We start from the raw sequence: 23,917 nt of genomic DNA, 5'->3' as shown, positions 1-23,917 counted from the left end.
GATGTCAATGGCTGCAGACAGCTCTACGGTTATGTGAATGGCGCTTTAGAGTTTTCTTTGGCTCTTCTGCTTTATCTTTAAATTTTTACTTGGCCTATATAGTTCAACCCTGTAGTCTGCCTTGTATCTGCTCCTCTACCTATATACAGCTATCCATATTTGCTCCTCCTTTACACAATTGTCTGCTGTATACACCTTCCTCCTTGCTATCTGTAACATTGCTTATAGTCTCCAGCTCTTTATATATTATGGATGACTTGATTTTACACCCCACCTCCCCTTTTCTCTGCTCTATCTTTCCTGTGCATACTATATCCTGGTATGGATATTTCCTAGTCATTACAGGATTCCTAGTCATCCCAAGATATCATGGCCTCTCGCTCCCCATCTCTTTATGTGAAGTGTTATTCTCTTTTCTAATAACTACCTGACAGTGGTTGCCTGGCTTATAAACACCATTTAATTATTATTTAAATTCTCTGTTGTTTTAATTTCCTAGTACATCTGGGGGCTGTAGTTCCACACCCTGGTCACATGGTAGATGCAATTTTTATTGCAATTTTTACAAAAATTTTGCTGTAATTTTAGAAATAAAACAGTGTGTGAATAAACCCTGACAGCAGCTTGGTTTTTATTTCTAGGCTACAGATTCTCACTGTATAGCCTGCAGCCACCACTAGAGGGAGCTCACAGTTTATTAAACTCAGTATTTGTCCAATATGCTTTAAGGTGGAGCTCTGTATCAGAAAAATGGAGCTCTAACCACTATAAAGTTGTTAAAGAAGAAGGATTTTGGATCACATAGTGATATATTGATTAAAGTTTACAGTTTTCTTCAGCTACTGTATACCATACCCCCAGTATTCAGCTAAACTAGCAATGTTAAATACGAACTAAAAATGCTAACTACATGATAAATCCTACTTCCATGTCCTTTAAGGTTTGGCCCAAGATCTAAATGTAACCACAATCCATAGCGATAACTACCTGATCAGTGAGGCACTCAATGCTGGGACCTCCACCAGCCACATAATAGGGGGTCCCTTTTTTCCTCATGTGACTGGAGAAGCGAGGGGGCATGTGCACTACCATTGCACTCAGGATATAGCAGAGTACAGCACTAGGATAACTTTGCAAGTAGTGATGTCACGATACCAGAATTTTGAGTTCGATACCGATACTAACTTTTTTATTTCGATACTCAATACCAGTTCGATACTTACTAAAATATTTTTTTAAAAACAACGATAGAAATATAATACCCCCTAGACAGCGAATATAATAAACCTGAAATGTTTTCTATACTCTTCAGGCCTGCACTATTACAGAGATACCAATTTATGGACTTTTTTTTAATTTTATTACGTTAAAAATAAAGGTTTACGTTTTTTACATAATTGTGTACAGAGTACAGTGATCACTTAGACACCTCCACTATACCGCGTACAGCGATCATGGGCAGCTCTGCTATACACTGCCCACTCGGCTCTGCTATACAATGCTTAGACAGCTCTGCTATACACTGCCCACTCGGCTCTGCTATACAATGCTTAGACAGCTCTGCTATACACTGCCCACTCGGCTCTGCTATACAATGCTTAGACAGCTCTGCTATACACTGCCCACTCGGCTCTGCTATACAATGCTTAGACAGCTCTGCTATACACTGCCCACTCGGCTCTGCTATACAATGCTTAGACAGCTCTGCTATACACTGCCCACTCGGCTCTGCTATACAATGCTTAGACAGCTCTGCTATACACTGCCCACTCGGCTCTGCTATACAATGCTTAGACAGCTCTGCTATACACTGCCCACTCGGTTCTGCTATACACTGCCCACTCGGCTCTGCTATACAATGCTTAGACAGCTCTGCTATACACTGCCCACTCGGTTCTGCTACGCACTGCCCACTCGGCTCTGCTACACAATGCTCAGACGGCTCTGCTACGCACTGCCCACTCGGCTCTGCTACGCACTGCCCACTCGGCTCTGCTACGCACTGCCCACTCGGCTCTGCTACGCACTGCCCACTCGGCTCTGCTACGCACTGCCCACTCGGCTCTGCTACGCACTGCCCACTCGGCTCTGCTACGCACTGCCCACTCGGCTCTGCTACGCACTGCCCACTCGGCTCTGCTACGCACTGCCCACTCGGCTCTGCTACGCACTGCCCACTCGGCTCTGCTACGCACTGCCCACTCGGCTCTGCTACGCACTGCCCACTCGGCTCTGCTACGCACTGCCCACTCGGCTCTGCTACGCACTGCCCACTCGGCTCTGCTACGCACTGCCCACTCGGCTCTGCTACGCACTGCCCACTCGGCTCTGCTACGCACTGCCCACTCGGCTCTGCTACGCACTGCCCACTCGGCTCTGCTACGCACTGCCCACTCGGCTCTGCTATGCACTACTTATACTGATGTCGGCACCTCACAGCCCCCGCACCTCCCCCACCTGCCAGCCGGCTGGATCCTCACATGTGTCCTCTCTCCCGGACCTCCCGCTCTCCCTCTCCGTCCTCCTGCTCTCCCTCTCCGTCCTCCCGCTCTCCCTCTCCGTCCTCCCGCTCTCCCTCTCCGTCCTCCCGCTCTCCCTCTCCGTCCTCCCGCTCTCCCTCTCCGTCCTCCCGCTCTCCCTCTCCGTCCTCCCGCTCTCCCTCTCCGTCCTCCCGCTCTCCCTCTCCAGCCGCTCTCCTCCGTGCAGCTCCGACTCTTCAGCATAAATCATTTCTCTGATAATAGAGTCTGGCCGAGCCAGACTCTATTATCAGACAGACACCGGCAGCAGGGGTCTGTTACACATGGTAGCCGACCCCTGCTGCATACGGAGCTGCTCAGGAGGGGTCAGATGCCGCTGTCAGTTGTGACAGCGGCATCAACACAGTTACATAACCGGCACTAGCAATCGCAAAGTGCCGGCTATTTGAAATTGACGCCGCCGGGAGCGGAGGAAGGAAGGGCAGAGGAGGAGACTGCAGAGGGCAGTGAGAGGCACATAAAGAACATGGCCGGCGCTCAGATAGCCGCCGGCCGTGTTCTCTGCGCTATACTTTATATTAAGCTGCCTAATAGTGCAGCTTAAAATAAAGTATCGATACCAGGAAATCCTGGTCCCGAACAGTTTTTCAGCCCGAAATATCGATAGTAGTATCGATATTTCAGTGCATCGTGCATCCCTATTTGCAAGTAAAGCAGCTCCTATGCTTGACCTCCTCTCCTGTGACATAGGGAGACACAGTACCCCGGTTTTTGTGATTTGCAGTGGTCCCAGAGGTCAGACCTATTCCAAATAGATATTGGTTACCAATCCTTTAGGCTCTTGATCTACATGAAATACTGTATATGACAATCAGTTTTGTGTTCTTTATGAATATAGGGAAGATATGGACCCCTCTTGTATGGATGTCAAAGCCTATCATAGGTCCCTTGTGCTCCTACAATCCTGGATTGAAGAGTGCTGGCAGATTGACCTCTCCATGAATCCAGATCTTCTAGACAAGCTTGAAGACCTGAGTACTTCCCAGGTGATTTCACTAATATCATTGTAGCATATTCACATGAATTGGATTGGAATTCTATATAGAATCTAGCATTCATCTGTAGTATACACAGAGAGTGTACATGGTTTTATATGTAGTGATGAGAGATCAAAAACAGATTTTTTCCCATCTTCCAGTCCACAGGCTTGTTATGCTCGGTATGTAACTAGTTCCACCTTCTTTATGCACCATTGCCATAGCTGGCCGTAGACGTCTTCCTGGGTTGCACATATTGCATTAGCCATTTATTATTTTAATGTGTTTAAAGTAATTTAATTGAATTTTTTGCCTGCATTTGCATTTTATATTGTAGTTTAATGATTTCCGTTCACAACCTTTCAGATTCTTCCTAAAGATGAGCGCGGTGAATACCTGGTGTCTCTGCTGCAGGAGCTCTCCAGTAAGAAGTACACAATCTCCTCGCCCACCTTGGGCTCTGAGAAAAGAGATGACACCAAATCCTTGCACTCCCTGTGCACCAAGTTCTCTGAGGATACTGTCTCCAGAAAGGTTTGTTCTCCTGCCATTATTCCCTATTAAAAGGGATTCCCAAAGTCCATGCAAATAGAAAATCTCAGGCTTGTTTAAGAGTTTTCCTATAATGGACCATACACCAAATATTATCGGGTTCTATTATTAAGGAACAAATCAGTCAAAATGGTCTATATATTTGGTGCAGGGCCCAGGGCAGCGATGCGTCACACACCAGGTATATTGAGTATAACAGTTTGCCCATAGTCTTCCTTTAAAAGGGGTCCCCATGAAAGCTTTCCACAGTACAGGTTATACATGTATAATTTCTGGAGGCCCCGCCATCGATACCCTACAGTGATCACTAAAATAGGGAACCAAAGCTGTCTGTGCTAGAGGAGTATGAACCAAGCAGTGGTCATTGATGTAGGACTGATGTCTCCATTGATTGTACATAATTTACTTATCCTGTCCATATGTGATAATTGATTATCTGATCATTTTCATACCACAAGACGGTGCACTGCCTGTATGTATAAAGTGCTACTATATGGAAGTAGATGCTGATCTTTGATGTCCGTATTCTGCAGAGCTTTAACTGGAGACTCACTAAAGGCAATGGACTCAATATCCATCATCACAGAGAAAAGCAGTACACAATATCGGCAGCTTTGCCCCGGCCGTGCTACCCTGGACTTGGAGAAGACCTGTCCTCCTACTATATCAAAGGGGAGGAGTGTGGAACATACTCCATACATGAGTGTAGTGTTCAGCAAATTGCTACTCAGCTGACTCTACTCCAAGAGGTAAGTATATACTTATTTATCATTACCTGTGTATATGGCTCTCGGAAAGCTATTCTTTGCACTGCTGGTTGTGGGTGACAAGTCTTTTCCTATCCATGTATAGTGACCTGTCCGTTGACTTTATTCCCCATTCTGGGTCATCTTTAAAGGGGTTGTCCGGCAAACATCTTTTTCTGTCAATTCAACTGGTATAGATTGTATAGTTGTATAGATTTGTATAGATTTGTAATTTACTTCTCTCCATACTTATCAGCTGCTGTTTGTCCTGCAGGAAATGGTGTTGTCTTTCCAGTCTGACACAGTGCTCTCTGCTGCCACCTCTGTCAGAGACAGGAACTGTCCAGAGCAGCAGCAAATCTCCATAGAAAACCTCTCCTGCTCTGGACAGTTCCTGTCTCAGAGGTGGCAGAAGAGAGCACTGTGTCAGACTGAACATAAAACAACCTTTCCTGCAAGACATACAGTAGTTGATAAGTACTGGAAGACTTGAGATTTTTAGATAGAAGTAAATTATAAATCCATATAACTCTCTGAAACCATTTGATTTGTAAGAAAAAGATATTCGCTGGATAACCCTTTTAAAACTATGTCTCTGAAACCTTCAGATTTAGGCTTGCTTTGCAGTGTTTACCTATGGAGTGGTCTACAAAATCATAAATTGGGTTGTAATTGTGCAAAAAAAAAATCCTTTTTTCAAACTTTTATTAGCAAAGCAGCTAATTGTATCAACAGCCACTAGAGGGCACCAGAGGTCTTTCTTTACCTCCTACACATGTAACTGCATTGTCATAAGTTTCTGCTTCTATGTACTGTGAGATGTCAGAGTTAAAGGCTGGGGCGGATTAAGTTTACATAGGTCCTGGGTTTTTCACCAAGCCTGGCCCCCCCAATCCACTGTAACTGTGGCAACACTAGCATAATGTTCATAGTACAGGATAGATAATGTCCTGATGCCCCTGATTTGTGCAAAATTGCGGTAGAAAAGAAGAGATGTTTTTACAAATCATGGCAGAACTGTAGCCAGGAGACAATACAACACAGAAAGTAAAAGTCTTTTTGGTTGGCTATGGGCCCCCCAGGAGCTCAGGGCCCCGGGCTACCACCCAAAACGGACCTATTATAATCCACTACTGGTTAAAGGGTATCGGTCCTTTTAAAGATAACGTTTGATACAACCAGTCATAGTAATCTGTAGGGATAGCCATGCATATGTTTACATATATGCTTATGTTTTCTTTAGGCTATGTTCACACTACGTAAAACTACGGCCGTAGTTTTGTGGTGTGTAACATAACCTAATTTGTAATTGGATCCCGGCCGGAGCAAACAAACATCGTATGCGCTCCGGCCGGGATCCTATGCGGCGCCGGAAAAAACTGACAGGTCAGTTTTCTGCGGCCGGAATTCGGTGAATTCCGAACGCAGAAAGACCTGTCAGTTCACACAGTGAAGCGAGCGGCTCCGGCCGCTTGCTTCACTGTGTGCAACGGGAAGCTCTGATGCGGGCGCGCGCTGATGCACCCGCATCAGAGCTCCGCGGCCGGAACGATCACCCGGCCGTTACTTAAGTACCAGCCGAGATGATCCGGCCAGAGACTGGCTGTTCCGTGACCCGGCCGGGGTCACGAAACGGCCGGTCTCATACCACGTGTGCACATAGCCTTAAACACTTCATTGCTTCCTGTACGTGCTGTGATAGCTAGGTATCGACCTTGTAGCAATTGCATTGCTGTTATGTTTTGCATTTAAAATATAAAATGAAAAAAGTTCTAAATGACATCTGATGTATCACAATGATACAACAGGATTCTTAATTTGTGTTTGGCGACCCCCTAACACCGATCACTGGAATGAAGGGGCAAACACTCTTAGCTGGGCCATGTGTCCCTTCAGCTTTACTCGGATAACTGTATAGAGTCATACAAGCATATTACTTATATTATCTTCTAGGAGAGGCTGAAAACCATACTAGAGCACCTAGTGTACTAGTGTATGCAGGTGCTGCCTCCCCTCCTGTGTGGCATTGCTTTGGGTGTCATCCGCTCAGCTACTGAAACCTGGAGGTCACGGTGGTGTGTAGCTGCTGCACTAACTGGACGCCTCCTACCGGCCGGGGGCTGCGCTTGCACTAGGCTGTGCCCCGGTTGCACTAGGCTGTGCTCCGACCGGGGGCGGCGCTTGCACTAGGCTGTGCTCCGACCGGGGGCTGCGCTACCACTAGGCTGTGCTCCGACCGGGGGCTGCGCTACCACTAGGCTGTGCTACCACTAGGCTGTGCTCTGACCGGGGGGCGGCGCTTTCACTAGGCTGTGCTCCGACCGGGGGCGGCGCTTGCACTAGGCTGTGCTCCGACCGGGGGCTGCGCTATAACTAGGCTGTGCTCCGACCGGGGGCGGCGCTTGCACTAGGCTGTGCTCCGACCGGGGGGCGGCGCTTGCACTAGGCTGTGCTCCGACCGGGGGTGGCGCTTGCACTAGGCTGTGCTCCGACCGGGGGCGGCGCTTGCACTAGGCTGTGCTCCGACCGGGGGGCTGCGCTACCACTAGGCTGTGCTCCGACCGGGGGGCGGCGCTTGCACTAGGCTGTGCTCCGACCGGGGGCGGCGCTTGCACTAGGCTGTGCTCCGACCGGGGGCGGCGCTTGCACTAGGCTGTGCTCCGACCGGGGGCGGCGCTTGCACTAGGCTGTGCTCCGACCGGGGGCGGCGCTTGCACTAGGCTGTGCTCCGACCGGGGGGCGGCGCTTGCACTAGGCTGTGCTCCGACCGGGGGGCGGCGCTTGCACTAGGCTGTGCTCCGACCGGGGGGCGGCGCTTGCACTAGGCTGTGCTCCGACTGGGGGCGGCGCTTGCACTAGGCTGTGCTCCGACCGGGGGCGGCGCTTGCACTAGGCTGTGCTCCGACCGGGGGCGGCGCTTGCACTAGGCTGTGCTCCGACCGGGGGTGGCGCTTGCACTAGGCTGTGCTCCGACCGGGGGTGGCGCTTGCACTAGGCTGTGTCAGAAGATCTAGGCAAGAAAATGCAGTAATGTTATATTAGTTTATACTTTTCGGATAGTTCTCAAATATTTTTCCTTTTATTATTTCAGTTTTTATTTTTTATTTTTTTTAAACTTCCAAAGAGTTAGCAATTGAATATGGAAATTCTGACCTAATTCTCCCCTTCCATTTGCAGGTTATTAAATGTAATCATTGAAATTAGACTGTAAAAATGAAAGCTGGTTTACACGACTGCTACCTCGACTGCTTCATTATAGAGCTATTACAGTATCATTACATCTGCACCTCTGGGATCATTATTACTACAGCCGCTAATGATTTTTTTTTTTATTGCATTAATGCTTGGTAGGAAATGTTTCAGAAGTGCCATCCTGTCAACTTCTTGAACTCACGAGCGCTAGGAGTTAAAGACAAGACCAGCAATAATCCAAAGTAAGTCTGTGAAATAGTGAACCAAGGTCAAGTCTGCACATCACCAGGCGATATTGTGAGGCTCAGAGCCGGGGGAGAGGAAAATACATTCTTAGCCAAGTGAGATACCAGTGTGATGCAGGTGTCATGGGAGATAGTCCAATGGTGGGAAGCAACATGACCCCTTTATTGCTTTCCAGCACCAATATGTGATCAAATCTCATTCTTGTTCTACAACTTCCTATTAAAGCAGGGATGACTCTTCGGCCCTTCAGCTGTTGCAAAACTACAATTCCCAAAGGCTGTCCAGGCATGATAGGAATTGTAGTTTTGCAACAGCTGGAGGGCCAAAGGTTCCCCATCCCTGTATTAAAGGTTAAGTTTTCAGAATTAGGATGGGATGAGTATATAAGGACCCCTTTACTGACATAGAGTGCAATGACTATATGACATGAATTCTTGTTTCATGTTTCCATACATTTCTTGTATTCTTGCTAGGACTTCTTCTGTGGAGCCCCTTCCTGTAGATGTTTGCAGCCTCTTCTCCCCCGGCTGCACACAGGACAAGTATCTGCTCCAGATATTACGCTTCGCAGACAATGTTAGTAGCTGGGTGGCAGCTGAGATTGTTACATGCCACACGTCCAAGGTTAGTTTACATGTTTTCAGATATTTGCTATCAAAACCGCATTCTCTACATTTTCTCACCAAGTGCCCTCTACTTTAATGTGTATTCTTTCAGTATTTGGCTCAAACCACTGTTTCTGTGTGTGTTGTGTCCATTCCTATGTATACATACATATATGGGTAGAGCTGTGTAGGATAATAGCTCTCCTTCATTCCCTTGATTGAGCTCCCTCTTGCATTTTCTCACTTCTCCTAGCTTCCTCGTGTGTGCTTTCCGCCTCTCCATCTTCTTTCTGCACTCTCTTTTTAGTTCCCCATTGCTCTTTTATTCTCCTTTTCACATAATCCCTTTTGTACTCTCCCTCCCTCTAGCAATCTCTTCCTCCTTCAAGCTTCCACTTGCACTGTCTTCTTTGCTGCTGGTTACTTCATTTTGAGCTCTTCTTCTCCTTCAAGCTCCCTCTTGTGCTGTCACACTCTCTCTTTTCTTCCCTCTATCTCCCTCTTGTGCGCTCTCCCTCGTCTGCTTTCTCTCTCTCTCTAGCTCCCCTATGCTCTCTCTTCTACTTCTACGCTCTCCCCCCTCTGTTCTGACTCTCCAACTCCTTTTTGCACTCTCTTGCTTCCTCTTGCACTTTTCCACTCCTTTCCTCTCCTTCTTGCACTCCTTCTTCTCTTCCTCTAGCTCCTTCTTGCTTTCTCTCTCCAGCTCCACCTTGCGCTCTCTTGCTTCCTCTTCTGCTCTCTCTCCCTCTCCAGCACCACCACCTTTCACTCCCTTGCTTCCTGCTTGTGGTCTCTTGCTTCCTCTTCTGCTCTCTCTCTCTCCCCCTCTCCAGAACCACCTTGTACTCTCTTGCTTCCTTCCTGTGTGCTCTTGCTTCCTCTTCTGCTCTCTCTCTCTCTCCCTCTCCAGCACCACTGCCTTGCACTCCCTTGCTTCCTTCTTGTGCTCTTGCTTCCTCTTCTGCTCTCTCTCTCCCTCTCCAGCATCACCGCCTTGCACTCCCTTGCTTCCTCCTTGTGCTCTCTTGCTTCCTCTTTTGCTCTTTCTCTCTCTCCAGCTCCACCTTGCGCTCTCTTGCTTCCTCTTCTGCTCTCTCTCTCTCCCTCTCCAGCACCACTGCCTTGCACTCCCTTGCTTCCTCCTTGTGCTCTCTTGCTTCCTCTTCTGCTCTCTCCCTCTCCAGCACCACTGCCTTGCACTCCCTTGCTTCCTCCTTGTGCTCTCTTGCTTCCTCTTCTGCTCTCTCTCTCCCTCTCCAGCATCACCGCCTTGCACTCCCTTGCTTCCTCCTTGTGCTCTCTTGCTTCCTCTTCTGCTCTCTCTCTCTCCCTCTCCAGCATCACCGCCTTGCACTCCCTTGCTTCCTCCTTGGGCTCTCTTGCTTCTTTTTCTGCTCTCTCTCTCTCCCTCTCCAGCACCACTGCCTTGCACTCCCTTGCTTCCTCCTTGTGCTCTCTTGCTTCTTTTTCTGCTCTCTCTCTCTCCCTCTCCAGCACCACTGCCTTGCACTCCCTTGCTTCCTCCTTGTGCTCTCTTGCTTCCTCTTCTGCTCTCTCTCTCTCCCTCTCCAGCACCACTGCCTTGCACTCCCTTGCTTCCTCCTTGCGCTCTCTTGCTTCCTCTTCTGCTCTCTCTCTCCCTCTCCAGCACCACTGCCTTGCACTCCCTTGCTTCCTGCTTGTGCTCTCTTGCTTCCCTCTTGTGCTCTCTTGCTTCCTCTTGCTCTCTCTCCCTCCTATCAGCTCCTTCTTCTCTCTCTCCAGCTCTTTCCTGCACTCTCTCCCTTCCTCTTACACTCTTGCTGTCCCTCCAGCTTATTTTTATTAAGTCGTTACGCTTTTTAGTTACAGACGAGCATCTTGACAAAATTTCTCCTTGTCGCCAAATTATGCTATGAACAACGAGACTTTGCAACCGCTGTTCAGATTCTCGGGGCACTTGAAAACCTCATAGTGCGGCAGCTGCCGGTGAGATTTGTTTTGTTCATTTATGTTCCAATAAACAAAAGGGGTTTCATTTATTCCTTATTTATTTGTCATTGTAATGACATTTATATTTATATATTATTTTTGCTCTTTCTATATTAAGGCTTGGAAAAACTTACCTACTAAGGTGGCAGAAATTCTGGAGGAACTGAAAGCTGTGGAGGTAATAATATTGTAGGCTCACTGAAGGAGGTGTATGAAACAATTGAATTTAGTACTTGCCAGAAATGGGCAAAATTGTCCCAAATTTATGAAAATGATGTATCTCTCAGGCATGTTAGATGTCTTGCCAGTGTTTTTTCTTCTGTAATCTGGAAGATTGCCTAAAGATTAAAGTGTATCTGTGACCCCTTGACCATCTGCTGAGCTGACAGCACCACTGGATGAAAAGCATTCAGAAAATACCCTTGTTGCCTGCATCTGTTTTTCATTAAAAAAAAAAAAACTTTATTCAGGCTGTAAGTGGTGTCAAAGCGGTTGAGCCTATTATACTCTGGGCCCTAGCACCTCTACGCCTTACCGTGCTTTATGTCTGCCCCCTGCATAATCAGCACAGTGCACTCTGCATACAGCACATTAAGGTGGAGCAGTCCTAGGGCCCAGTGACTAATTGTCTTCGCCTCTTTGACACCATTCACAGCCCAAATAGGCAAAAAAGATATGTTCTTAATACTTTCATTGATATCTAATCGGTGGTGCCATCAACTTTGTAAGCCGTCAGGGAGTTACAGAGTTGCTTTAAAGTCAAAAGCTTGAACTGGCCCTTAAAGGGAACCAATCACGCTAAAATTGGCCATAAAGCTAAGGAAACGTGCTGGTACATCACCCAGTACGCTTCCTAAACATACCCCTGTAGCCTGCATCCCCTGTACATATAGGCCGCAAAAATAATTTAACAATCTCCCACGCTGTATGTAATTTACCAGCTAATCCCTCCATGACTACTTAGCTGGTAATTTACATACAGGGAGATTGTTAAAGTAACTTTGCGGTCTATATGTACAGGGGACGCAGGCTACAGGGGTATGTGTGGGATGCATGCTGGGTGAAACCAGCATGTTTCCTTAGCTTTATGGCCAATTTTAGCGTGATTGGTTCCCTTTAATTGAATATAGCCCCTCCCCACCCATAGCTTACTGCTATTTATATGAAAAATTTCTCATGCAAAATATAGTCACGTTGAGTCTGCCAGAGCAGACGTTGCTGTATATAGTGGCTATGGCTCCCACTGTGGCGTTCTGTGCTATGTCTGACCTAGGAAAAGAGTTGCCTTGATGAGTTGACCTAAGGATGTCAAATTGTGGCTCTCCAGCTGTTGCAAAACTAAAATTCCTATCTTGCTTTGACAGCCAAAGCTTTTACACTGCTGAGTTAACCACTCCCTTTGACAAACAATGTGAAAGAGGGAGTATGGACCGGTCTTTGGAGCTGAGCCCACTATATATATAAACCGTTCTGGATGTGTTATACAGTTGGCACCCAGAATCAGCGAAAACTCAGATCCTAGACATATAACCCCCAAAATTTTGTGGTTAATAAAGTCCATTTAGATTCAATAGGAATGGGAGGAGTCCTTGGCCTAGCATCCTCCATCGGGTATCTAGTCTGTAACCTTGGCCTAGCATCCACCATAAGGTATCTAGTCTGTATCCTTGGCCTAGCATCCTCCATCGGGTATCTAGTCTGTAACCTTGGCCTAGCATCCACCATAAGGTATCTAGTCCGTAACCTTGGCCTAGCATCCTCCATCAGGTATCTAGTCCGTATCCTTGGCCTAGCATCCACCATCAGGTATCTAGTCCGTAACCTTGGCCTAGCATCCTCCATCAGGTATCTGGTCCGTAACCTTGGCCTAGCATCCACCATCAGGTATCTAGTCCATAACCTTGTCCTAGCATCCTCCATCGGGTATCTAGTCCATAACCTTGTCCTAGCCTCCTCCATCGGGTATCTGGTCCGTAACCTTGGGGTTAGCATCCTCCATCAGGTATCTGGTCCGTAACCTTGGCCTAGCATCCACCATCAGGTATCTGGTCCGTAACCTTGGCCTAGCATCCACCATCAGGTATCTAGTCCATAACCTTGTCCTAGCATCCTCTATCGGGTATCTAGTCCGTATCCTTGGCCTAGCATCCATCATCAGGTATCTAGTCCATAACCTTGGCCTAGCATCCATCATCAGGTATCTAGTCCGTAAGCTTGTCCTAGCATCCATCATCAGGTATCTAGTCCGTAACCTTGGCCTAGCATCCTCCATCAGGTATCTAGTCCGTAACCTTGGCCTAGCATCCTCCATCAGGTATCTAGTCCGCAACCTTGGCCTAGCATCCTCCATCAGGTATCTAGTCCAAAACCTTGGCCTAGCATCCATCATCAGGTATCTAGTCCGTAACCTTGGCCTAGCATCCTCCATCAGGTATCTAGTCCGTAACCTTGGCCTAGCATCCATCATCAGGTATCTAGTCCGTAACCTTGGCCTAGCATCCTTCATCAGGTTTCTAGTCCGTAACCTTGGCCTTCATCAGGTATCTAGTCTCATTAGTTGTTCAGTGTTTTAGTAAAAGTTTATTTTGCTTTCAATGAAAGCTTCTGAGATCCAATTTCCATGTACATTTATAATTCTGTTTATTGCATATATATAACATCAGTGTTTATTACTGAGCCTCTGGTAATTTTTGCTAAGTCTGTCAATGTCCTGTCCTCGGTGACACATTTCACGTGCTATAATTTATCAGCGGCTCCTGTTTCCAAACTTGCTTCTCACCAGGTGTTTTTGAAGAGTGACAGCTTGTGTCTGATGAAAGGAGACAGATTCAGAACATTACCCACGATTCCTTCAGCATACCTCTTAGCAATGCACATTCAACAGCTCGAGACCGGGGGCTTCACTATGGCAAATGGAGCATTTAAGTGGAATAAGTTAAGGTGAGCGCTACAAGGATGGGATTCTTACAGCGCCAGGGATCAAACTACTTAGTGTTCTACACAGATATATTATTCCTATTAATGGCCACTAGTATTGCACTGACAAACTTTAAAGGGGAAAAAAATGTCATTTGTTTTTTAGTAAGCTATGTCCGCCTGTGAAAAAAAAAATATAAAATGACGCTTTTAAAGTTTGCTGACATCTAATAATTAAATAAACTACATTTCCGATTGGTAAAAAAAAAACAACAAAACTTGCTTTACAGCCTACAGTAAATTCAATGACTGTTAGCCCATTGTTCATTCCACCAACTATCATCTCTCCTGAGTTTTTTCAGATTAATTGTTCCCTTTAAGCAAAAAAAGAGTTTGAAGATGTCCCAATTGAGGGCCTCTTTCACGTCCATGGTCAGAAAACACTGAGCAGGAGGCCTTTCAGAAAATCATCAGTGTTTCCTGACCATGGAAAAAACAAATGGCTATACTCTCCCAATGCAGCAGTGCTCCCATCTGCCTTTTCTCTCTGACCTCCGACTCTGCGAGCACATGAGTGACATTACTCGTGTGCCACAACGTTGGGGCGGGGGTAGGGTTCTTCTGGCCAGAGGTATAATGCTGCCTCTGGCCATAAAAACTACTGACAGGGCCGGGAGCCAATGGCTCCCAGGTTTGTCGAGCACATTGCCACATTTAACTGTTAACGCATAGGAGTGTACACAGTTAAAGGGCCAGGATTGGCTCTTGGCAGCACTTGCCCCGGTGCTGGCCGTGGCCCCAGCTGCTAAGTAATATATGAAGACTAATATATGAAGACTTCCAGATGTGTATCATGTGCCCAATAGAACCCTATGGATCAGGAAATCTATCAAGATTTCCTGATAAGAAATCCGGATAGATTTTCATGAAGTGTGAAGGGGGCCCAATATATTATTTATGATAAAATTACGGCTGCCAGCAGCGGCCACTAGGGGGAGCTAGAGCTTACTGCACACTTAAGAAATGTTTTTATCTCCTTTGCTCCACAGGAATATTGCAAAAGTTGTCAGCCAGGTTCACGCATTTCAAGAAATCCCTTACTCCTTCACTCCAGATCCAGACTTGCAGTTTTACCTCCGCCAACGCATATCTCATTTCAGCGATGCAGATATCTCCGTACTGGCAGCCGACAACAACGCCAACTTCCATCATGTGAACTCTGAGAAACATGCTCGTAAGATACAGGATACACTGCGCAGGATGAAGGCGACGTTTCAGTGAAAGCCATACACGTTACTGTACCCGCGCACTCGTATCCCTTCAAGAGAACCAAAGAGTAAACTAAGAACCGTCCAACGTTCTGGGTGATGGACGGGCAAAGTGGTGGCAGGAGCAGTTGAGGGGCACACAGATATTCGCCAAGGGCTCACGTATTTCAGTAATGTAGGCTCTCTGTTATGTACTCTAATCGGTTTTAATATGTTCCTGTTCCTGTACTGGTGACCAGGTCACTATGACTTACACAATGATCCAAGGAGATCTGTACTCATCCCTGTTTTTTTCTATATAGCACTTATTGGTTTTGGATAATATAGTAAGTCTTATTTTTGGCTTCTGCTTAAAGAATAAGAACTGATGTATGTATGATGTATGTAGTGTTCTCCATGTCCATGAAAAATAAGGACTGATGTATGATGACATGTAGTATTCTCTATGCCTACAAGTTTTAGACTCCAGACTTCCAGAGCTACAGATTGGATTTGGTTCTCATCCACATAACCATGAGTATGCACATGCCCACCCCATTCATTTCATTATAAGGCAGAGTAGGAGACTTGAATTACTGCAGCACTTTACCTCCTTCTTGCTGATAGATTAGATAGATAGTTTATATAACTTGAATATCTTAAACAGGGAATGATAAGGTGTGTGTGGATGTGTATAAGGTCCTGGGATTACAGCAGCCTCTGCAACATTTCAAGCACGTAGAACCTGCAGTATGAAAGAACTAAATGAATGGTACATGAAGATGAGCAAACAAGGTTGCAGGTCCACTGTATCTGAAGCCTGACCAACAGAAGGATTAGGTAAGGTACTTCCCATGATGATCTATCTACTATGAAGATTTCACCATGGGGGTAAGCTTTAAACAAACCTGTCAGCAGAGTTTGGAGTATTTAAACTACACCCTTGTTGCAGCTTATAAATATAAATATTCCTTTTTAAAAAAAAAAAAAAAAAAAGGTATAAAGCGGCCATTCACCAGTAGTCATCTGGGTGGTGCTGCAGTGGTGACTAGTCATGGTGCCCTTGCTCATAGTGTGTCCACCCTGCCTTCATTGACGTGTGAAATCCACATAAGCTCTGGCAGTGGGCAGATTACAGCCAGGGCAGGGGTAGGGAACCTTGGCTCTCCAGCTGTTTCAAAACTACAACTCCCATCATGCCTTTGGCTAAGCTTTGGCTGTCCAGGCATGATGGGAGTTGTAGTTTTGCAACAGCTGGAGAGCCAAGGTTCCCTACCCCTAAGCTAGGGCATAGTCACTACTACTCTCTCTAGTACAGCACCTAATGGTGCCTTGTTTTAAGTGATTTCAACAGGGACACATGCTTTACCACTGATTTATTAAGTAAAACTGCTGACAGCTTCCTATGGCTCCTGAATTAGGATATGAACTGGTCTGGTCGCCATTACACACACTTTGCACTATTTTGATACATAGTCACCATTGCTTGATATTTTATTCTTGTTATTATCCTGTGGTGGTCTTTGTTACTGCTCATCTTTATGGTAGCTTGATCTGACTATGCAAACCTAGCACTGATCTAGGAAGGCTATAAGGATTGTTTGTGTAGTCAGGTAGATTTGTTGATACGGGGATCGGTAATCCCTATGACTGCTTCATGTTACACTAGGTTTAGGCCTGTGGTACACTCTAGGCACACCAAAGTTTTCCAAATATATTTACCACGTGTACCTTGTGTACTGTATTGTACGTCCTAAACCTTACTATGGACTTTTTTTTGCCGATATAATATCATATGTTATTGTGCAGCTATTCATTTATTTCATGATTCTAAGAAAAAAAAAAAAAAAGTTCAGACTAGAGATGAGAGAACCTGGAGCATGCTCGAGTCGATCCGAACCCGAACTTTCGGCATTTGATTAGTGGTGGCTGCTGAAGTTGGATAAAGCCCTAAGGCTATGTGGAAATCATGGATATAGTCATTGGCTGTATCCATGTTTTCCAGACAACCTTAGAGCTTTATCCAACTTCAGCAGCCCCAGCTAATCAAATACCGATCGTTCGGGTTCGGATCGACTCGAACCTGAACCCGGTTCGCTCATCTGTAGTTCAGACCCTTAAATCTAACATACAAGCTATAGGAAAGAGTGACTAGTGGCATTACAGTGTTACGGCCATTCAAAATGTTTTGACACGTGGGGGTCTGGGTGCTAACACCCTTGCTGATCGCTAGAAGAAGCAGAGGGAAGCACTTAGCTAAGAGCCTCTATCTCAGTAGGTTGTGACCACACGCTCACACACAGTTCAGCCAGTGCCCACAGATCATGCAGTGACAGCCATCTTTGGCAGGTGGACATAGTACGATGCAGACATCTAAAAGAAGTATTACTTCGATCAGACTTCTCTGGCGAGGGACTGGTTTTTCTTTTAAAGGGTTATCAAGAATTTTAAAGAACACGGCTACTTTTCTGCAGAAACAGCACCACCCCTGTCTCCAGGTTGTGTGTGGTGTTACAACTCGTTTCTATTCACTTCATTGTGACTGACCTAGCAAACCACACCCAAAATGAGGACGGGAGAGGTGCTATTTCTGGAAGAAAGTGGTCACGTTTTTCTTAATAACCTCTTCAAAATATAATCCAATCTGTAGGCAGCATGTTACAGAGCAGATTCATATACATATTTGTGGAAAGAAAAGAAGTGTAACATGTAATTCATAGCTTTACTCTGCCTGGCCTTAGGAGTCCAGTGGGCAGGGAGTGTGCATACAGTAATAACTTTCAATCACTGACTAGGACTTCCCACTGGACTCCTAAGCCTAGAATGAGCAGAGGTTTAGATGATTACATTTCTAGTTAAACTGAATATTTACCCATAAATTCATTTACTGTATCTATCTGCTCATCCTTCTGCTCTATAACATGCTGCCCATAGGTAAGACTGCATTTACAGTGACCAATTCCCTTTAAAGCGACTCTGTACCCATAATCTGTCCCCCCCAAACCACTTGTACCTTCAGATAGTTGCTTTTAATCCAAGATCTGTCTTGGGGTCCATTCGGCAGGTGATACAGTTATTTTCCTAAAAACAACTTTTAATCCTGCAGCGCTGTGTCTTACGGCCGGGGCTTACATTTGTATATGCATTAGGCTGGCACCACCTCTCTGTCCTTCCTCCCGACCCTCCTCATCATTAGGAATGATCCAGGAACATTTACTGCTGTTTGAGCTTTTCACAGGTGTATTAACGATCCAGCCCATGTTCATTATACGCACCGGTGGGGAATAGGAAGCAATCTGCCTGGAGCATTCCTAATAATGAGGAGGGTGGGGAGGAAGGACAGAGAGGGTGTGCCAGCCTAATGCATATACAAATGTAAGCCCTGGCCGTTAGATACAGCGCTGCAGGATTAAAAGTTGTTTTATGACAATAACTGCATCCCCTGCCGAACGGACCCCGGGACAGATCTTGGATTAAAAGCAGCTATCTGAAGGTACAAGTGGTTTGGGGGGTCAGATTGTGGGTACAGAGTCTCTTAAAAGCTCCTGGGCCTCTGTACCATGTGCCATGTATAATTCAAGTGTTTTCTTATCGGCTCATAGGACTCTGATTATACCGTTCATCCTCCTATAGATAGTTGTCTCTTTCAACCATAGACCAAGTGCAATAGAATATGGAATTGTCCTGTGCCAATAGAAAGTCTAGCAGCGCCATTGCAAAATATTATTTATATTTTTTCTATCTACGGTACTTAGATATGTTTTACGCTGATATTTGGGATGTTAGTAATATAGTAAGCATATAATGTATTTACTGAAATTCTTCATCTTTGTAAAAATCAGGCCCTCCAGCTGTTTCAGAACTACAATTCCCATCATGCCTGGAGAGCCAAAGCTAAAGCTTTGGCTCTCCAGGCATGATGGGAATTGTAGTCTTGTAACAACTGGAGGGTCCTATTCAGATTTTATGGGGATATTCTAAAAGACAGTAAAGGTTTTTTGGTGGAAATACTTCCACCTTTCCATTCCTGTCAACTTTCCAATGTCCATGCATGCTGGGCTCAGCTGTTTTTTTTCTAATGGGACAGGAGGATTAAAAGGGTTATTCAGCACTACAAAAACATGGCCGCACCCAATCTGGAGACAAGAGAGGGGGAAAGTGCCCATATTTTTGTAGCGCTGGATAACCCCTTTAAACCTTTGGAGGCAGCAGATCTTCACCGAGAATATAAGGTCTGGGTGTTGAATGTCAGTATTTCCAGTTCTTCTTTCCACCAATTTCATCAATACATGTAATGCTACGTTTACACAGAACGATTATCAGGCGAATTTTCGCTATAACGATCGAATTCGAACGATAATCGTACGTGTAAACGCGGCGAGCGATCGATAAATCGTTCATTTTGATCTTTTAATATGTTCTTAAATCGCCGTTTGCAAAAAATTCGCCGATCATTCCGTGTAAACAGTCGTTAACTAATTTTACCTATGCGTGAGATAGGCTTAAGCGATCGCAAAACGATCGCAAAACGAATTTTCTGTACGATATATCGTTCTATCTAAACGCTGATCGTTATTAAAAAAAAAATCGTTACTCCGAAATCGTTAATCGTACGATTGGGCCAATAATCGCCTTGTGTAAACTTAGCAGAAGAGTCCGTTTACACACACAGATTATCTGACAGATTTTTGCAGCCAAAGCCAGGAATGGACTATAAACAGGGAACAGGTCATAAAGGAAAGACTGAGATTTCTCTTTTTTTCAAATCCATTTCTGGTTTTGGCTGCAAAAATCTGTCAGATATCTGTCAGATAATCTGTGTGTGTAAACGGACCCTGAGATTGATGAACAATTTGCCTGATTTCTGTTTGTATGTTAAAAAAAAAATCACAAATGACGACTGGTGGCATAAACTAAAAGCTATACTACTCCTGGTCTCCGTTTATCACCGCTACTTCCCGGTGACGTCTCGTCCTCACAGGAACTGCTCACTCAGTTAGTCCTTGTCAGGACAATGCTGCATCCAGTGATCAGCTGAGCACATAGGGACATGTGACTGGTGAGTAGCGGAGACCACAAGCATCAGGGCAGCAGCTACTGAGCTCAGGGGAGTTCAGCTGTTTTTTGTTTTTTTTTCCTTTATTGCCACCAGTAGTAGTAAGTGTATTTAATTTTTTTTATATGCCCAGAGATATGTAACAGCTCATGAGCCACCATCTTATCACTAGACCTCAGGCACTAAAGTGTTTCCACTTTCCATTGACATAAATGACTAAGTGGGCCCATATTTTGTAGCGTTCAAGGATATTTTTATGCACCGATTGTGATTACTTAGAGCCTCTTGCCATGTGTGGGCACCATTTTCTGTAGATGGACAGAAGTTGATAATATTTTAAAGGGGTTATCCAGCACTCCAAAACATGGCCACTTTTGCACCGCTCTTTTCTCCAGATTGGGTGGGGTTTGAAACTTTGTTCCATTGAAGTAAATGGAGCTTAATTGCAAACCACACCTGAGCTGGAGACAAGAGAGGGGGAAAAGGGGCCATGTTTTTGTAGCACTGGATAACCCCTTTAAGTGCATCCATATGCTTATTAGTCCATAGGATTACATGGTCACATTAAATGTTTACAAGCAATTGTCTTCCATGTTCAGACTGTGATAATTTTGCATGGTGATGGCTGTTTAACTTCTCTAGCCTAGAGACGCAGGAACAAATCAACCAATTGCTGTACAAAGCAGGGATGCGCCAAAAGTATGACCTATTGTATAACATAAAATGTAGCTTCCTGGTTCCTCATGGGAGGAGCTAAGTAGTGTTTTATATTCAATTGCCAAGGAGTGAGAACCTCTGTGTCAAAGGTTTTCATCGTACAATTCTTACAACTGTTCTTGGCTTATGGTTATATGACTGCATGTCTCTGAGCTTCTATACTTGTATAAACGTACTGTATATTACAATGAACACCTTGGGCCACTCACAGAGAACCTAATGCAAAGTTTAAAGTGTTCTTGTCACTACGGAAAAAAAACTTGACTTTTTTCAGCTTTATCAGTCCGGTCTGAGTATTTGTAAGAACTTACGCTTCTCTCCCTGCTCTCTTCCTAGGCTGTACCATAGCCGTGCATGATGAGACCATCTTGGTCACATGGCACAGAGCCGGGAGAGAATGCACTTGACTCGCACTACTTCCGGCTTGTAAAAATCTACAAAGTCAATTTTTTTTTTTATAAAAGTGACAGTGCCCATTTAAAATGACCCCCCCCCCCCCCCCTATAATGGTTTTTCCACCCAGGATAGAAGAGTCTGCTGGTTCCCCCATTGGACCAATACCCCGACCCCCTATTGAGTAGGGAGGGGTCTAGGACAGGTTCTCACCACTAAATAGTAAAGGGATGGGCTCCCTCTCTCCAAAGCAGACCATATCAGCCACATGATCTGCCACATGATCTGGATTTATGGTATGTCCACCATTTACCATAGGTCTGAATCTAGAACATGCAACCTTAAAGAACCATGTGGTTTTTCTCTGTAAACAATATAAGCGACAAAAACACTCTGCAAAAAAAAAAGTGCTTGTGCCGGATAAGACTTCAGAACAGTAACAGGCAGAATCTTCTTGGCATGTTCTATTCCTATTTTACCTTTTGCTGGAAGTAGATATAATATGCCATAAAGAAAAAGCCATACTTGTCCTGATGAGAGGGGGGGGGGGGGGGGGGGGGGGGGGAAGACGTAAAGCAAAAATAAAAAAATAAAAAATATTTTTTTGTATAATTGACACCTGGAATGGAGTGAATCTGTCTGGATGTGAACAGGCCGATGAGAAATCACATCCAATGGACAATGACAAGCATGTTTCTTAATATTTTGGTACTAAAGTCAACTCAATATTTTTTTGCTTGAGATCCGCATGAAGTAACTTTCAGAAATATTTTTGTCTTACTGGAACCGAGGTCTGCGAAATATTGGTGAGTCTTCAGTGTGTGAAAGGGTTAAAAAGAACTGCTTGGAGCGCTGGGCTTTATATGTACAGTATCATGACCCCGGTGGAAAGGCCAGTGTGACGGGCCGGGTCAGGCACCTTCCATGATTATTATTATTGTTATATTATTATTTTTGTATGATTTGTTATCCACGGCCCATGAAACAGATGTACTGTGTAGAATGCTTTATGGTCTTTGTGTTGCCTCCCCCTTTTTAACCCCTTGTCTGTACTTCTCTTGTATGTATGATCCTTTTGCCTCAGTATTACGTGTTGAAACGATACAAAAATAAATATCTCTTCCAATGGATTTGGTTATTGTTTAGTTTCCCTGGTGTAATGCTGGTTTGTTGTGTCTGATCTGTGTATTTGTATAATAAATGCGCCTCACTTGTTTAATGTTAGGTGTTGGTGTTTGCATTTTTCTGCTTTTTTTTTTTTTTTTTTCTTGTCTACATCTACAATGATCCCGGCAAAACAATGAACAATGTGCAATTACACTGAACGATTAGTGAAGAAATGCGGAACTTGAGCGAACGAATGTGGAATTACGATTAGCGATAATTTTAGGCTCAGATCTATATTAATGATCAGCGACATACTAACGATTTTTCGATCGTTACCTGCAATTACACGAAACGATTATCGTTTAAATTCAATTTAACGATTTTTCGCACGATAATTGTCCCGTGTAATAGGGCCCTTAGAGACGAGTGCAACCCGAGCATGCTCAAGTCCGATCGCTTGGCATTTCATTGCCAAGGCTGAAGAAGTTGAATGCAACCCTAGGGGGTCCCGGGAAACATGGATGCAGTCTGTGGCTAATGGCTGTGTCCATGTTTTTCCAGACTCCCTAGGGCTGCATCCAACTTCTGCAGTCCAGTTGTATTACCACACACAACCTGAGGACAGGGTGGTGCTGTTTTGCAAAATTGTAGCTAAGTGTTTTCTAATCCTGAATAACTCCATTAATAGGGTTGTAGGGGGATTAAAAAACAGCTTGTCTTTCACCCAGAAGCAGTGCCATAGCTGTCCATGGGTTGTATCAGACATTGCTGCTCCACTCCTATAAAGCTGGTGGGGCTGAACTGTACCACACACAACCTGTGGACAGGTATGGTGCTGTTTTTCAAAGAAAGCTACTATATTTCCATATTTGTCCTAATCCAGTAGAGCCGTTTTTTTTTTCTTTTTGTTCTCTCTCTCCCTCTCTCCCTCCGGTTTTGCAGCTCAATTCCATAAAAGTGAATAGAGCTGAATTGTAATACCACACACAACTTCAAGGACAAGAGTGGTGCTCATTTTGTAACACAGTAGCTGTGGGGTTTTTTATTTTTTGTTTTTTAAATCCCAGACAACCACTTCAAGTTTGCACATGACACAAATTGCTTAGATTTGTTTTTGCTGATTAGAATCAGATACTGAAATTAGGGATGGTCCGAACCTGCCGAGGTTCGGGTTCGTATGAACCCAAACTCTCGGCAATGATTCCCGCTGTCTGCCCGCTCCGTGGAGAGGGTGGATACAGCGGGAGGACTGCCTGGAAAACTGGGATACAGCCATAGCCATAGGCTATATCCCAGTTTTCCAGGCGGTCCTCCTGCCGTGTCCACCCGCGGCACGGAGCGACCGGAGAGCGGGCATCTGATGCCGAGTGTTCGGCAGGTTCGGACCATCCTTAACTGAAATAATGTGTTTGTTTTTTTTATAAGTGAATAATCTGTTTCTATTTTTTGTAACTTTTAAAATTTTATTTTAGTACACTATTATGGGGTAGTTATCTCACCTGAGTTGTTGTTAACAGCATTTAGTGACTTGCTTTACTGGAAGCCTCATGGACATAGACTTCTATTCTTTGCATGGGGCACAGCTGTGAGCATGCTCAGTAGCTTCAGTGACCTGTGGGAAGGTTATTATACAGTGAGAGGGAAGCAGG

At 45.1% G+C, this 23,917-nt stretch overlaps 1 protein-coding gene across 2 annotated transcripts in view; it reads left to right on the top strand.

Annotated features, from left to right (window-relative positions):
* The window catches only part of KNDC1 (kinase non-catalytic C-lobe domain containing 1), an 80,711-nt gene extending 64,549 nt beyond the window's left edge, over positions 1 to 16,162 (top strand). For both annotated transcript variants that reach the window (XM_069980131.1, XM_069980132.1), the window contains exons 22-30: positions 3,379 to 3,526; positions 3,884 to 4,051; positions 4,603 to 4,818; positions 8,167 to 8,249; positions 8,727 to 8,877; positions 10,707 to 10,829; positions 10,951 to 11,010; positions 13,615 to 13,772; positions 14,798 to 16,162. In XM_069980131.1, the coding sequence (XP_069836232.1) occupies positions 3,379 to 3,526; positions 3,884 to 4,051; positions 4,603 to 4,818; positions 8,167 to 8,249; positions 8,727 to 8,877; positions 10,707 to 10,829; positions 10,951 to 11,010; positions 13,615 to 13,772; positions 14,798 to 15,029 (1,339 nt within the window). In that variant the 3' untranslated portion in view covers positions 15,030 to 16,162. The remainder of the gene's footprint in view (positions 1 to 3,378; positions 3,527 to 3,883; positions 4,052 to 4,602; positions 4,819 to 8,166; positions 8,250 to 8,726; positions 8,878 to 10,706; positions 10,830 to 10,950; positions 11,011 to 13,614; positions 13,773 to 14,797) is intronic.
* Positions 16,163 to 23,917: the final 7,755 nt, after the last annotated feature.

The sequence above is a fragment of the Dendropsophus ebraccatus genome, chromosome 8, assembly GCF_027789765.1.
Source record: "Dendropsophus ebraccatus isolate aDenEbr1 chromosome 8, aDenEbr1.pat, whole genome shotgun sequence".
In the NCBI taxonomy this organism is placed as follows: Eukaryota; Metazoa; Chordata; class Amphibia; order Anura; family Hylidae; genus Dendropsophus; species Dendropsophus ebraccatus.
Note: the sequence above shows the minus strand (reverse complement) of the source record. Positions and strands in the feature narration are given on the sequence as shown.